The sequence below is a fragment of the Mustelus asterias genome, chromosome 3 (genome assembly GCF_964213995.1).
Source record: "Mustelus asterias chromosome 3, sMusAst1.hap1.1, whole genome shotgun sequence".
NCBI lineage: Eukaryota > Metazoa > Chordata > Chondrichthyes > Carcharhiniformes > Triakidae > Mustelus > Mustelus asterias.
Genome location: NC_135803.1, coordinates 47,522,554 through 47,539,839, shown reverse-complemented (window position 1 = coordinate 47,539,839; position 17,286 = coordinate 47,522,554). Strand labels below are relative to the sequence as shown.

Below are 17,286 nucleotides of genomic sequence, written 5' to 3'. Positions count from 1 at the left end.
ATTGAGTTTAGGAGTCGTGAGATAATGTTGCAGGTACTAATGTACTATATAAGACCCTGGTCAGACCCCACTTGGAGTACTGTGCTCAGTTCTGGTCGCCTCATTACAGGAAGGATGTGGAAGACATAGAAAGGGTACAGAGGAGATTTACAAGGATGTTGCCTGGGTTGGGGAGCATGCCTTATGAGGATAGGTTGAGTGAGCTAGGTCTTTTCTCCTTGGAGAGACGAAGGATGAGGGGTGACCTGATAGAGGTGTATAAGATGTTGAGAGGTATTGATCGAGTGAATAGTCAGAGGCTTTTTCCGAGGGCTGAAATGGTTGCCACAAGAGGACACAGGTTTAAGGTGCTGGGGAGTAGGTACAGAGGAGATGTCAGGGGTAAGTTTTTCACTCAGAGGGTGGTGGGTGCGTGGAATCGGCTGCCAGCAACGGTGGTGGAGGTGGATTCGATAGAGTCTTTTAAAAGACTTTTAGATAAGTACATGGAACTTGGTAAGATAGAGGGTTATAGGTAAGCCTAGTAATCGCTAAACATAGAACATAGAACATTACAGCGCAGCACAGGCCCTTCGGCCCTCGATGTTGCGCCGACCAGTGGAACCAATCTAAAGCCCCTCTAATCTACACTATTCCAATATCATCCATATGTTTATCCAATAACCATTTGAATGCTCTTAATGTTGACGAGTCCACTACTGCTGCAGGCAGGGCATTCCACGCCCTTACTACTCTCTGAGTAAAGAACCTACCTCTAACATCTGTCCTATATCTCGCACCCCTCAATTTAAAGCTATGTCCCCTCATGCTAGCCATCACCATCTGAGGAAAAAGGCTCTCACTATCCACCCTATCTAATCCTCTGATCATCTTGTATGCCTCTATTAAGTCACCTCTTAACCACCTTCTCTCTAACGAAAACAACCTCAAGCCCCTCAGCCTTTCCTCATACAATTTTCCCACCATACCAGGCAACATCCTGGTAAATCTCCTCTGCACCCTTTCCAACACTTCCACATCTTTCTTATAATGCGGCGACCAGAACTGTACGCAATACCCCAAATGCGGCCGCACCAGAGTTTTGTACAGTTGCAGCATGACCTCCTGGCTCTGAAACTCAATCCCTCTACCAATAAAAGCTAACACACTGTACGCCTTCTTAACAACCCTATCAACCTGGGTGCCAACTTTCAGGGATCTATGCACATGGACACCCAGATCCCTCTGTTCATCCACACTACCAAGTATCTTACCATTAGCCCAGTACTCTGTATTCCTGTTACTCCTTCCAAAGTGAATCACCTCACACTTTTCCGCATTAAACTCCATTTGCCACCTCTCAGCCCAGCTCTGCAGCTTATCTATGTCCCTCTGTAACCTGCCACTTCCCTCCGCACTGTCTACAACTCCTCCGACTTTAGTGTCATCCGCAAATTTACTAATCCATCCTTCCACGCCCCCCTCAGGTCATTAATAAAAATGACAAACAGCAGTGGCCCCAAAACAGATCCTTGCGGTACACCACTAGTAACTGAACTCCAGGATGAATATTTCCCATCAAATGCCACCCTCTGTTTTCTTCCAGCTAGCCAATTCCTGATCCAAACCACTAAATCACCCTCAATCCCATGTGTCCGTATTTTCTGCAAAAGCTTACCATGGGGAACCTTATCAAACGCTTTGCTGAAATCCATATACACCACACCAACCACTTTACCCTCATCCACCTCTTTGGTCACCTTCTCAAAGAACTCAATAAGGTTTGTGAGGCACGACCTACCCTTCACAAAACCGTGCTGACTATCCCTAATCAAATTATTCCTTTCTAGGTGATTATAAATCCTATCTCTTATAATCCTTTCCAATACTTTGCCCACAACAGAAGTAAGGCTCACCGGTCTATAATTACCAGGGTTGTCCCTACTCCCCTTCTTGAACAAAGGGACAACATTTGCTATCCTCCAGTCTTCTGGCACTGTTCCTGTAGACAATGACGACACAAAGATCAAAGCCAAAGGCTCTGCAATCTCCTCTCTAGCCTCCCAGAGAATCCTAGGATAAATCCCATCCGGCCCAGGGGACTTATCTATTTTTACCCTTTCCAGAATTGCTAACACCTCCTCCTTATGAACCTCAATCCCATCCAGTCCAACAGCCTGCATCTCAGTACTCCCCTCGACAACACTGTCCCTCTCCAGTGTGAATACCGACGAAAAATTTTCATTTAGTGCCTCTCCTATCTCTTCAGACTCCACGCACAACTTCCCACTACTGTCCTTAACTGGCCCTAATCTTACCCTAGTCATTCTTTTACTCCTGACATACCTATAGAAAGCTTTAGGGTTTTCCTTGATCCTACCTGCCAAAGACTTCTCATGTCCCCTCCTGGCTCTTCTTAACTCTTTCTTTAAGTCCTTCCTGGATAACTTGTAACTCTCAAGTGCCCTAACTGAGCCTTCACGTCTCATCTTAACATAAGTCTCCTTCTTCCTCTTCACAAGAGATTCAACCTCCTTAGTAAACCACGGTTCCTTCACACGTCTGCTTCCTCCCTGCCTGACAGGTCCATATTTATCAAGGACGCGTAGTAGCTGTTCCTTGAACAAGTTCCACATTACAATTGTGCCCATCCCCTGCACTTTCCTTCCCCAACCTATGCCAGCTAAATCTCGCCTAATCGCATCATAATTTCCTTTCCCCCAGCTATAACTCTTGCCCTTTGGTATATACCTCTCCTTTTCCATTGCTAAGGTAAACGTAATCGAATTGTGGTCACTGTCACCAAAGTGCTCACCTACCTCCAAATCTATCACCTGAGGTAGGGACATGTTCGGCACAACTTTGTGGGCTGAAGGGCCTGTATTCTGCTGTAGTTTTTCTATGTTTCTATGCCCCTTGTGGACAAAAGGACATGCACTATAAATGACACTTGAGCACCGACAGAGCCAGAGCAAAGTGATACTAGTTCTCCAAGTTATCTTGACAATGATGGATATGTACTGATTCATAAAATATAGGAGCAGAATTAGGCCATTTGATCTATCGAGTCCACTCTGCCATTCAATCATGGCTGATATGCTGCTCATCCCCATTTCCCTGCCTTCCCCCATAACCTTTCAACCCATTACCAATTTAAAAATCCATCCAACTCCTTTTAGGGTAGCGAATTCCACAGATTCACACCCTTTGGGAATAGTTTCTCCTCAACTCTGTTTTAAATTTGCTACCCCTTTATCCTAAGACTATGACCTCTCATCCTAGAATGCCCTACCAGCGGAAGCATCTGCTCCACCTCTACTTTAGCCATACCTTTTATCTCTTCTTGACTACCTCAACTTGATCCCCCCTCATTCTTCTAAATTCCAGAGAGTTTGGGCCTAAATTGTTCAATCTCTCTTCATACGACAAACCCCTCATCTCGAGTCAATTTTCTGAACCACCTCTGAATTGCTTCCAATGCCACTACACCTTTCCTCAAATACGGGGACCAAAACTGTGCACAATACTCCAGGTGTGGTCTCACCAATGCCTTGTATAGTTGCAACAAAACTTCCTTGTCTTTTATATTCTATTCCCTTAGCTATAAATCCCAACATTCCATTTGTTTTCTTTATTATCTGCTGTACCTGCATGCTAGTTTTCTGTGACTCATGAACGAGGACACCCAGATCCCTCTGCATCAGAGCACCCCAAAGTCTCTCCCCATTTAGATAATAAGTCGCCTTTCCATTTTTGCGACCCAAATGCATGACTTCACACTTATCCACGTTAAACTCCATCAGCCACATTTTGGCCCACCCTCCTAACGATCTATATCTATTTGTAGGGTTCTTATTTCCTCATTGCGACTTACTGTCCTGCCTATTTTTGTGATCCAAGGTGATGATCAACCAACAATTTTGAGATACCAGGCACTGACATAGAATGGAACAAAAGGTTACCTATTGGTCTGAATTTTTCTGTATTTAAGATTTTGCATTTAACAAAATCTCCAACAACCGTTAAACCCTGAATGGAATGTGATGCAACACTCGTAATCATTAATCATCAGTGCCAAGGGGATTGGATGCTCGTGATTTGCACTTCCGCCATTAATGGGTACCTGTGCTGGAATTGATGAGACTTTGTGATGAGTTTACTTTGTCTCTACCAAACACACACACAACAACTTCACACCTTTTTAATGGTGAGTCTAACAATAAAATGCCATTTCCATGAAGCCAATGGCGACTTGAAGCAACTATTAGATAGTTTGAGTTTAACTGTGCAGCTTCCCTTTATTTGAAATTGCTGAACCATACATGCCTAAATAATAGCAGTGTCTATTTTGACAGGAAAGACTGAGCCAATGTTTCCACCAAAGTAGGAGCTAAACAATTTGTACCAGTTACCCCACCACCACCACCCACCCCCACCACCACCACCCACCCCCACCCCCATCACCACCACCCCCACCCCCACCCCTCACCCCCACCCCGAGAGAGGAAACCGGAGCACCCGGAGGAAACTCGCGCATACACTGGGAGAATGCTGGAATCAAAACCGGGTTCCTGGTACTGTGAGGCAGCAGTGCTAACCGCTGTGCTACCATGCTGCTCCAAGAAGAGCAATGAATTGCTGTTGTAATGTTTGGCATGTGGTTAATTTCACTTGTGACGACCTGTCTCAGTAGTGGGTTATTCAATTTTAAACAAAGTTATGACATTAGTAAGACTGACTTTATAAAAGACTGAAGCTGTTATTTCTTTGTACGCTAAACCTGCCTTCATATAATACTAGTTTAGTTCACTTCTGTTCCACCTTAGTGTTGTTGCATCATCCTAATGCGCCAGGAACTTTTATTGGAAAGCTATGGCCTTTAATCATTGACAATTTGAATAAAGAGTGAATGTATTTGACAAAATTACTAATTTCCTTTCCTGATCAGATTGACTAGTAAGAAAAGAAATTCCTCTCACCCACACTGACAACATTGTTAGGTTAATGCCTGAGTCCAGTGCCTAAAAGGTTAATAATGTGCAATCAACTGAATTGTTAGCTAAACATGTGGAACTTCTGCTTCCTTGCTCCTCATTTTTTTTTTGAAGGTTAATTAATGTTGCTGTTAATGAACATTTGCTGTGCTAACTATCATCTTCAATATAATCTTTTCCTGAACAGGCATGCTGTTTTTGATTCATTTTTCTATATTATTTCACAAATTTTCTATTGACATTATTGCTTTGATATAAATTGTTATCTTGGTAGGTGATGCACATTTGTTGCTAACTGAAATGCATTCTTTCAGAAAATTTACAGGGAAATTGATTTTGCATGTTGCATATGGAATATTGGGAAATTTAGAGCCATCTGACTATTTGCCCTATTGAGTAGAAATGGAGAATTAACGTCTGTTACTCGATCCAAACACAATTAGTCCTAATTCACCCATTCAAACTATTGGCTGGTTTAACCAAAAATCATTTTATTTGTAAATATTCATTGGCTCCATTGCTCTTAAATCTTATTCATATTATCACTTACCAATCTAGATGGGGAAAAGTATGTGTGTGATCTTCTAATCAGCAAAACTGTTCTGAAGTTCAACAATCTTGCTCTGTAATTGACGTTGTGGGAGCTTGCTATATGCAAATTGGCTGCCCATTTCCTCTGTTACAGCAATCACTATTCATTAGCTCTAAAGCACCTTGGGACATTCAGTGGTCAGGAAAGACGCTATCAAAATGCTGTCGGTTTTTAAATTCATTCTTGGGACATGGGCGTCGCTGACTGGCCGGCATTTATTGCCCATCTGTCTGAGGGCAGTTGAGAATCAACTACTTTGCTGTGGCTCGGGAGTCCCATGTAGGCCAGATCAAGTAAGGACAGAAGATTTCCTTCCCTCAAGAACATTAGTGAACCAGATGGGTTTTTACAACAATCGACATCAGTAGATTCTTCATTCCATTTTGTTTTAATTTGAATTCAAATTCCACCATCTGTCGCAACAGGATTTGAACCCAGGTCCTCAGAACACTAGCAGAGTTTCTGAATTAATAGTCTAGCGATAATACTACTAGGCCATTGCCTCTGTCTCCTTGCTAGAGCAATCCACAAATTAATCTCACTGCCATTCTCTCTCGCCAGATTTTTGTAGTTTTCTTTTTGCTTCAAATATTTCTTAATTTTTCTTTAAGATCCAGTGGTCTCTAATTCAGCTATTCACTGTGGCAAATTATCCTATGCTCCAACAATCCTGTGTAAATAAATTTCTCCTCCTTTCCCTTATCGGTTTTTTAATTATACTTTTATCACTCCAAGCAATAGAATAAATGAAGTGAAAAGGGAAAGATAAAACTATTCATAATTTTAATATCTTGAATCGCCACCACTTTCTTATCTGTAATGGAACTTGCTCCGGTATCTCAAGTCTTTCCTCATAATGCTAGTTTATCATCTTTTCATTACTTACTTTCTCTTATTAAAATGCTTGTTAGAGGTCTGTAATTATTCAGTATCTTGTTCTGTTTGTAAGCATCTTCGATAAATGTTAATTCCTGTAGTGATTTTGTTTTTACAGTTTAAGACTGCAATGGATGGGTAAGCAAGTATCTGTGGTATAGTTCAGTAATTGCTTGAAATCAAATTCAATTAGGAACTTGGCAGTACTGAAATAGCAGATAATTTGGTTTGATGTATGTTCTAATTTTTCTCCATCTCTTTTCATATCTCTCTTCTCTTTCTTGTCTTCACCCATCCTCCTCCCAACCCAAACATGAGGGTGCCTTATAACTAACTCATTGTTTTCTGTAACCATCTGCAGCTATGACTCTGGAAAAGATGGCTTCATTGACTTAATGGAACTAAAGTTGATGATGGAGAAACTCGGAGCCCCTCAGACTCACATTGGCCTGAAGAAAATGATCAAAGAAGTGGATGAGGATTTTGATGGGAAGTTGAATTTCAGGGAGGTGAGAATGAGATATATAAATCGATGTGACAGGTTTGTTTTCCACAAATGCAACTTGAGTCATTGCCACAATGTATAATGAGCATTTGCTCTGCAAAAGTGCATTAGTATTTCATCGAAATGCATGTTCAGTCCATTCATAGCAGTATACTGTTGGTTTTTTTTAACCTTCCCTCCCTGCCTTGCAAACTAGTCCAGACAATTTGATGTGGAAACAAGTGTTATTAGCTTTAAGAGGAAAATTCATACAGGGAGATCCAGGTTCTCAAAATAGTGGCTTCTGTGGATTTGAGAGGGGAAATTATATGTTTTGGGGTAGGGCCACAGTACAGAGTGGAGTTGGGGTGGAGGGGATGGTGTTGGTGGGGCAGGGTCGGGAAACATGTCCAATGTTATTAACAAGACTGATGGGAAAGTTTTCTCTTGGTATTCTTTAAATAATGAAGATGTGTTGTAATCCAAACAGAATATGTAGAAAAATATATTTCCAATGTGCCTTAAGAATCCAAAATTCAACTGTACTACATTTCTCCAAGAAGATTACAACCACCGCACACTATTCGGATTATAAATATAGAATTGCTTGCATTCCAATTAAGGTACTAAAAATTCTTCAAATACTAGATATGAGTCTGATTGGAGCCGCAGTAGTCATTGATTTTAGCAGAGCTTGCAAAATACTTCTTAGTTTCATCAAATATTATTGAAGTGACATCATTTCTTGCGACATGAAGGGCTCTGTTCCTGATGTCTTCACAGTCCCAAATTAAAGCAAAAATGTACAGCAAGTACATCAGTCAACAATGTTAAAGCTCAATCAGCCTAGGAAAAGGATCAATAGTACGAATATTTTTTAAGCGTGAATTCTATTTGATGCGGTGACCACATCCCTAGCCGGCTAGAGAGCTCAAGCTATTGCTATACCTCATTGTAATGCCATCCTCTTTCCACTAATTCTGAAACTACATAGACAAAGTAAGAAGTTACAAACAGCACCATGATTGAAATTTCTGCATAAATATTTGCCATGGAAGACTTTAATAGACTGTAATACAGTGACTTCAAAACAGTATTGATGCCCTTTTATACTGTCTGCCTACAATATGTTAAAGCCGATAAATGCAAAGTCTGAGACTTCCAATGATTTGAGTATTAAATGTGTGCTTTTAAAGCAGCTCATACAGACAACTCTTCTGCTACCCTACGTTGTCAGTATAAATGATCAGCATTTATTTGTATGGGTTTTGGGCCTGAATTATTGATGCAAATCAACTAATATTGGATTGTGGTTAGATTTTTAAAATGTCTAAATTGTAAATTCTAGCCCCCTTGCTTGGTGCTCTGGCCGGTCTTGTATCTTTTCAGGATAATGACAGGCTGATGTGGAGGAATTTTAATGCAATCTGTGCTATTTTCCCTGAGGCTAGACTGATAACTTACAAGTGGTTAAAAGACTGAGGTCTCCTGAGTTGGCTATGAGGTATTTTGTTTGGGAGGTGGGGTGGGGAGGGTTCTATTATTATCTGACCAACCTAAGAAAAATAAATTAGTGAATTGTGTGTGTCAATGGCCTTTTCTCATCGTAGGGTAGTTAATTGGATTGAGTATCAGAACAAAGTAGGCTGAATTTAATGAGGATAATATTGAAAGTTGGTCATCTTGACTAATTAATTCATTATGTATTTCATCTGCTGTTTATCATCAATTATATTAATGTTAAATGGTCCATCTGCAAGCTAACTTTTAAGCTGCTTCAGCATTGTAACTTGCCTTGACATACCTGCATATATCCCTCCCTCCTGCCTTCCAACAGTAATTTGTTAATTACAGTACACAGTGCAGCAAATGGCCCAGCAGATCTGTGATGACTTGTATTCTGTTACTTTTCCCCAATGTTGTCTAATTGGCATTTTCAAAGTCAGTAGCAAATGCCAAATTGATAATTAGTTATAATAAAATAAAGGAACACGAGAACAAAATTCTCAATGTTTGTTTATTATGGCACAGTGATTAGCACTGCTGCCTCACAGCACCAGGCATCCAGGTTCAATTCCGGCCTTGGGTGATTGTGTGGAGTTTGTATGTTCTCCCCGTATCTGCAAGTGTTTCCTCCAGGTGCTCTGGTTTCCTCCCACAATCCAAAGATGTGCAAGTTAGGTAATTGGGCATGCTAAATTGCTCCTGAGTGTCCCAAGATGTGTAGGTTAGGGAGATTAATGGGGTAAATATCTAAGGTTCCCGAGATAGGGCCTGGGTAAGATGCTCTGTTGTAGAGTTATGCACACTTGATGGGCTAAATGGCCTCCTTCTGCACTGCAGGGATTCTATGAAGGATTCTAAGAACAAACTCATGCTAGGTTTCGTAGCTGTATTGCCATGTGGCCTTAATAAAAAATGAGTTTGCCTTTGCCAGAAAGCCTTTCTAAATGTGGCCTTAGTGGAAAATGTAGCTCGCAGTCAAGAACAGTGAAAGATGCTGATATATATCAGATTTAACTTGATATCGGATTCTGCATTATATTCTAAGTAGCGTTGTTTTTCTTGCATTTCACCCATTTCCTGATTCTTGGACGCGATTTGGATTGCTGACTTTACCAGAATAGCCCAGAGTCTCCAGAAATTAAACAGCGATCATCTGGGCATTGCTATGAGCAATCCAGGGGAAAAGTCATAGGGCATTAAAATGATTTTTGCTTTACCTTTTTGAGAAGTTCATTTTTTAAAATGATAAATGACAAGCATCGAGAGACAAAGTGGAAGTGGGTGAAGTTTGAGTGGTGGGAAAATCTGCTTGACAGTCAACTACCATCCTATTTAACTCTGTTTGTTTTGCAATTGACAAGGGAAGGCAGGAGTCAACATATGGAAGCAGAACAGCAGCAGTGTGGAGATGGGGGTCATGTGATGTTTTTTAAAAAAAACACTCCCATTATACATTGAACCAGAGCTGGCAGCCTTAGATGCAATATTTGTAGATCATGCATGGCCAGAGCACACCGAGATATGGTTTGGAATGAGCCTCAAGACTATCTATCCCTGTACATAGTTGTATATAGAAAATAAATAAAAGGCGCACTCAGGAATCCGGAGAAAGCATTGACTTTTCATAAATGACCTGTATTGTTTGGCTGATAGTTGAGTGCGGGTGAACCCACCCGAGACTTCATTGTGGAGGGTGTGCTTGATGAAACTTTATCTGATATTTCTGCAGTCCAAGGGGGCTCTAACATTGTCCAAGGCAGTTCAATTAGGTGAGACAGGCTGAACTCCAGAAGCAGAACTAAGATTTAATCCTATGTGACAGTGATGCTTTGTGGGGTCAGACAACTGATTCAGTCCAGTTTGTGAACAATAGAGGTACCAGCGCCCTCAGTAAAAAGCCAACCCAGAATGAAGAGAAAGTGGCCACCGCTGCTTCCATTACTGTGCAAGATAACTCCATTGGTTCAAAGATTGTCCTGCCATGAATGCAGTGTCATTCCTGCAGGAGAAGGGGCCATTTTTAAAGCAGTATACCACAAAATAAATCTTTCAACTCCAGTTCAAAGTAGAAGGTACTGGCAAACATGACATGCATTTCCTGGGCAAGATCACAAAGTCCAAGGGGAATTTGTGGAGCACAGATATTATCAGTCAATGGCCACAAGACAAATTTTAAATTAGACACTGGAGCAGGAGTGTCACTCCTTTCCAATATAGTACATTGGCTGACCCATGTGTTTCCCCACCTACCTACCATTCGGTTCTACAGGCCTGAGGCCATTCCACTGATGGCATAAGGGCAGCTGACTGCTATGTTCTGATGTAATGAAAAAGAACTCTGTACCCTATTCATCCTCAATTTCTCTCAAGCAGAGAGGCTTGTATAGAGTTGCAGACCCTTTATTCACCTGCTGTATTCCAAGTCGAAACATGGTGTGAGCCAGTCTCCCTGGAAAACACTCCACACCTGCAGCCACAGGAGGAATGTCTAGAAATTGCACACCTCTTTGAAGAGAGGGTGAATGAATAGAGAGATGACCAGAATGCACTGAGGAAGAGGTGACCAGGATACCAATCCACCTGATTATTCTGAAGGGCCTGGCATTAACATAGAACAACTTGATGCAGGAACTGAAGGGTCTGAAGACAAACCAACAGAAGCTCTTGGAACGCTCACTGAAACAATTGGAGAAAATAAATTTGACTGAGGAAAAACCTGATCTCCAAACTGAAGACAAAGTAACAGTTGAAGTACCACCTACTGATCTTGCACACATCTCAGATGTACAGGGAAGAGAAGTAATGGAACAACAGCCTAATCAGGTAGAACACCACCCAGCAACACAAACTGAGGTGAAATCCAGCTCTCTTCCAGATATTGATTTGATTGCTGAAGTTCCTGAGCTGCCAAGGCCTTATGAAGGGAAGAAACATACAGGTGTGAGGGAAGAGTATATGAGTCCCGACATTACCAACAAAAGAACTATCAACCCTACTTGAGAATATTCTCCATTTTTCTTTTTGTCCATCGGATTCATTCACAGGGCCAAGAATCACCAAATGTGCGTAGGCAACAGATACTTTTGCCAGACAGTGGACTTGATGCATTGGAAGACTGCAGACCTCCTACAGCTGGACAAACACCAGGAGAAGCTGGGGGGTGCGGGGGAAGAGTAATGACTAATGAACATACAAAAATAATAGACAGGAAAAGGCCAAATCGTCCATCTAGCTTCATACAGTAGTGACACATTTGGGCATTACTTTGAGATTCCTTACCTGACAAGTAATGTGTAGTCTGACTTGTATTATTAGGAGCTGCCTCTTGTATGATGTGACCTTTGCCTCAGGAAGAAAGCAGTTCCACTCTTTCATGAAGGTAAAGATTTAATCAGCACTCGCCACACAAATTAACAATTTATGGGTGTACTATTCTTTGGGGAAAGAATAATTGCTTCACATTTGTCCTTGTCCAACTTGTATAGGTTCTTTTGCCTTCCCTTAATGTTAAATCCATGGGCCAGATTTTCATCATGGAAACAGGAATTGAGATTGGATGTTTCCCGACCACTATTTTGAAATGCCTTCTCAGTATGTCTGGTTATATTTGAACTTTAAAAAATGGTCACAGATACCAAGACCACCATTGTGGAGGACAGCCATGGCCAGGTAGGTAGGGGGAGAAGGGGTTGAGGTGGGGGGGGGTAGGTAGGAATCTTCCTGGAATGCTGGCTTCCTGGTCTACTGCTAACTGGCTGGCTCCAGGCAGTGACTGCAACACTGGACATCGAGGAGCCAGCTGACTGACTAGAAAATTCCAGTTGGCCTCCTCTCACCCATGACCCTTATTTGGCTTGTTACTGAGCTGGACTAGCTAGCTGCCTTTTGTGGATGGGTAACTGTTCCAGTTTACTTGTGGCCTTCCCCCAAAATGTTTTCTGGGTGGAATGATGCTGGCATACCAGACAACAACGTGAAACATTTCACTGTCAACCTGAGGTTGTTGGACTCAAACTTCCTTTTACTGCCTTTTGGGGATTTATTTTTTTGTCTTGCCTGTGTTTTAAATTGGCACTTGGAATTACACACAGCCCACCATGACCTCCAGGAACAGTTGTATAAATAAATAGTACAACACAATCCTCGTGCCGACTGGGAATGAAATGCAGCCGTGTGTTTTTCTTTCTCTCTCTTACTAATTGCAAAACCACCACCATGAAAAAAATAATTTGCATTTTTATAGTACTGTTCATGACCTTGAGCTGTCTCACAGATGTCACAGCTAAACGATTACTTTTTTGAAGTGTTTTGGAGCAACATGATCAGATCACCTACTCTGATAAGGTTAACTAAGGCACCAGTATCGTGGAGTATTTTACACATCTTTTAGAATATTAATGGTTTGCAGTTCAATGTTGCATCTGCAAAATGAAGGGTGGAATTTTCCACTTCTGCCAGCAATGGAAATCGAGGCGTGAGCTCTGAGGGCGGTGTACAAAATTTGGAAAATGATGGCAAAAGCCGGTTTCCCACCAGTGGGAAACTCCTTTGGATTTCTTCTCTCGAATTTGATTAACGGTTGGATTTCCTGCTCATCTCTGTTGGGAAACATCTTTACATTAATTTGCATCTCATGAACACTCATCCTGGCTTGGGTCACTATCCGTGCGGAGTCTGCACGTTCTCCCCGTGTTTGCGTGGTTTTCCTCCGGTTTCCTCCCACAGTCCGAAAGACATGCAGGTTGGGTGCATTGGCCATGTTACATTTTCCCTCAGGTGCCAGAATGTGATGACAATGGGATTTTCACAGTAACTTCATTGCAATGTTAATGTAAGCCTACTTATGACACTAATGATAAACTTGAACTTAAAAGGCTAACTTGCTGGAATTACAACCCCCTTTCAAATTAAGCACCTTACCAACGGACAACTAGAACGGATTTTCTGTTCCCGCAATGTGTGGGATTTTCTGTCCCACCCATTGCTGGAACAGAAATTCCAGTCCAAAGTCAATGGACCTTTGGCTGGTCTGCCAAACTTTCCATCCTGCCCATGACGATTCCTGCCTCAGATGGGATGGAAAATCCCAGCCTGTATATAATTGCCATACACCTGGTAAACTTCACTTCGTTAGTGACTTTTGGGTATGAAGATGCTGCTTTTGCCTAACTTAATGTTGCTGCGAGATTTCTGGTGCTTTTTACGCAAGCTGCACCAAGGCTGGACACGGAGAGCAAGACCAATGGGTAGGAGGAAGGTGGAGACGAGATCGGGGCCTGGAATGGTGCAAGGGATGTGGTGTTGGAATGTGGAAGGAAAGGAGGAAGCTGGAGGCAGAACCATGGTGTGGAAAGGGGACAGAGGGGAGAACAGGAATACCCACATGCATAATGATGGGATCAAGGGTAACTGGGGAGGCTGGATAGTAATAGGAGGAATGGAAATTAGGAGGCGATGACTGGGGAGGAGGATGGGAGGAACTTGGTCAGTGATAGGTAGGTTGGAAGTTTTGTTGCACTCCAGAAGATTAGGAGCACCATATTTGCCTTTTCTGATGATGCAGTTAGAAAAATGAGCTTGAATAAAACAATATGGGAGGGGTCTTGAGGCGCATATGAGAAATTCATGTCTACTAGTTTAGGCCAATTGATGGGATGGCTATTAATTATCTGCTTGAGACACAGAAAACAAGGTTCAACTGAATACTGATTTTGAGGGTTAAATGCCCATTGAAGGAGACTTCCTTTACTAATGTGCACATTCCTGACATAAACCATTAGGTTTTGGGGTTACATTTGAATTAGTCTGGCCGTCTGCCCCTGAAGAAGATGTATAAAATGGGAAGGAGGATCATCAAGCAAGAGCCACAGCTGCTGGCCAGAAGCTACATGCACACTACAAACCTCAATATTCTCATTTTAATGGTCATGGTTTACAAGCATGACAACAGTACAATGCTACAACAAAAGCAAAATGCTGGAAAATCTCTGCAGGTTGGACAGCATCCGTGGAGAGAGAATTGTGCCCAGGTTACAAGTCTGGATGGCCCTTCATCAGAGCTCATGACAAAGAAAATAGAATGAGATTTATATTGGGGGGGGGGGGGAAGGGGCACGGTGTAATTGACAAAGATGTCATAGACAAAAAGACAAAGGGAATGCAAATGATGGTAATAAAGGCTGAGAATGGTGGTAGTAGCAGCCCATAGGAGATCGGAATGTGTCTCATAGTACAAGGCTCATCTAGTATCTCAACTAATGGAGGCAAGTTGACAATTGCCTGACTAAGGGTTAGAGCACATGGACGTATTCACCCTGATAAAGACCCTCTTTGTGAATGTGCTGTCATGTCAGATGGGGATGTTCAGTCACTCACCTGTGGACCTCCAGGATGTGTTTCACCTGCAAGGGGTGGCCAAGGGATGTCATGTCTAAACTGAGGGCAGGCAAAGGGCTTCACATTAGCTTCCTCGCTTGGAGATGAAGGGAGAGCATTCCAGGTGAAAGTGCAATGCTGTCTCAAAACTATTCACCCACAGATACAAGGAGGACTAGAGATTGCAGGCTATCAGCAATGCTGCCATCTTAATAGCTTTGATGCGTGTGAGGAGAAAGAGGGCCTCTTGCCATTTGGCACAGCTCAGGAAAGAGCATCACCCTGAATAACAAGAGCTAGTGAAGCCCTTGCAAGACTCAGCTGCTGACAAAGAGGGATTAAATGCACAAGAAATTTGCCCCAACCCTAGGGTCTACAGAAGACGTGCTCATACGTGGAAATGAGTGAAAGACAATGCCCCAGACACTGTTGCTTGACTAGGGAAGTGGTAGCTAATATTTGCTGCATTCTCCATGAGGATCTCACACTGCATGGTGCGAGATGGTGCCAGATGTACTGGGAGGCCATCCAGTACATGTTACTCTTGAGTTTACCGCCACACTTGTTTGCCAGCAGCTCCTTCCAGCACTGGGAACCTCTGGAATCTCACAATCAGTGACACACAAATGCACCTGGAATGTGACCGATGCCCTTTTGAATAAATGATGTGGAGATGCTGCTGTTGGACAGGGGGTGGGCACAGTAAGAAGTCTCAACACCCGGTTAAAGTCCAACAGATTTATTTGGAATCACGAGCTTTCGGAGCGCTGCTCTTTCATCAGGTGAGTCACCTGAGGAAGAAGCAGTGTTCCAAAAGCTCGTGATTCCAAATAAGTTTGTTGGACTTTAATCTGGTGTCGTGAGACTTCTTACTTTTGAATAAAGCTCGTCATTACATGCAGTTCCACATGAATATTGCATCAACCCTCTCTCCATGCGGATATATTAACTCCAACACCATGAGCTTTCCTTGTGTGCAGTAACCTTTTATGTGACGCCTTATTGAATGCCTTTCGGAAATCCAGATACCCCACATTTTCTGATTTCCCTTTATCCATGCTGATTGTTATATCCTCCAAGAACTCTGGACAAACTTGACATTTATTAACCAGGTATTATATGGCAGTGGTTTTTCAAGTATCAAGCTAGATTATACACTGCTCTCTCAGAATGGGAATTGAACAGATGGTCTTCTGACTTGGAGTGCTACCATTTTAGCAAAGGCTGGTGCCTGATGTAGGATCTATGTAGATTGCAGCCCTCTGGGGTTTTTTTTTGTGAATTGAAATACATACCACATGCGCACGTGTACACTGCTTATAGATCATAGTGTTCATGTATTGCTAAAGCAGAGTAGGCTTTAGTACACATCTTGACCATATCTTCTGGTCATGCTGCCAGTTCTGTTGCACTTTAATTTTCAAAAACATACTGCAAATGATTATCATCCAGCCCACTTCCTTGTCCTGGGGTGTCTTCAGATATATCCTCTTGGAACCCACCTCAGGAAGCTCCAGACTCTTGTTCATTCGGCTACTTACTTATTTCACTCCGCTGGAGGTTGTTTGAGTGGTTTATTCAAAGCATTTGTTTTCAATCTCCTGTGGGAAATCGTTTGCCTGGAAAATTTGTGCGAGACACATGTTTCCACTGAACTAAATGTTAAGCTGGATGGAGAAGACGCTTTTCCCAATTCAGAGTGTGGTAATTGCAAATTCATTCATTATAAACCAGTTTATAATTTCACTGTAACCGTTTTTCTAGGATACATGAAACCACCAACTCTTCTTGATTGGGATGGGCAGAAAAGAAGTTTGTGCAACTTGGGTTTTTATTTATTTGATGGCTTCCATCTATTCTTTCCTGATTTATAAATGTGCTACTCATCAACTGCATTGGGAGCTTTTCAGAATGGAGCATTTGTGAAATATATTCTGGAAGTTGTTATTTTTGTTTTGAGCACTAAAATCAGGGTGCAGTTTGAATTTATTTAAGGAACTTAAGTTTATTTATTAATGTCATAAGTAGGCTTACATTAACACTGCAATGAAGTTAGTGTGAAAATCCCCTGGTCGTCACACTCTGGCATCTGTTTGGGTACACTGAGGGAGAATTTAGCATGGCCCATGCACCTAACCGGCACGTCTTTTGGATTGTGGGAGGAAACCGTGTCACCTGGAGGAAAGCCACAGGGAGAACATGCAGACTCCACACAGACAGTGACCCAAGCCAGGAATCGAACTTGGATCCCTGGCGCTGAGGCAGCAGTGCTAACCACTGCCATGTCTATAGATAGCATTACCCTAAACTAAATATTATTAGTTGTTCAATTCTAGCAGTATGGATATAAAATTACGCAATTTTTAATTATTTTAAAAAATATATTTCGAGCTAATCTTTTTTCTTCAGATAGACAGATATTAAACCACTTGGGTGTGGAACTCACTTTGTGAAAACCCTTTCGTTAGCAATACTAGCAA

General features: G+C 42.1%; 1 protein-coding gene across 2 annotated transcripts in view; it reads left to right on the top strand.

The window, feature by feature from the left end:
- efhd1 (EF-hand domain family, member D1) overlaps nucleotides 1–17,286 on the top strand; it is a 142,770-nt gene that overhangs the window by 96,221 nt on the left and 29,263 nt on the right. For both annotated transcript variants that reach the window (XM_078208512.1, XM_078208519.1), the window contains exon 2: nucleotides 6,803–6,950. In XM_078208512.1, coding sequence (XP_078064638.1) covers nucleotides 6,803–6,950 — 148 coding nt within the window. The remainder of the gene's footprint in view (nucleotides 1–6,802; nucleotides 6,951–17,286) is intronic.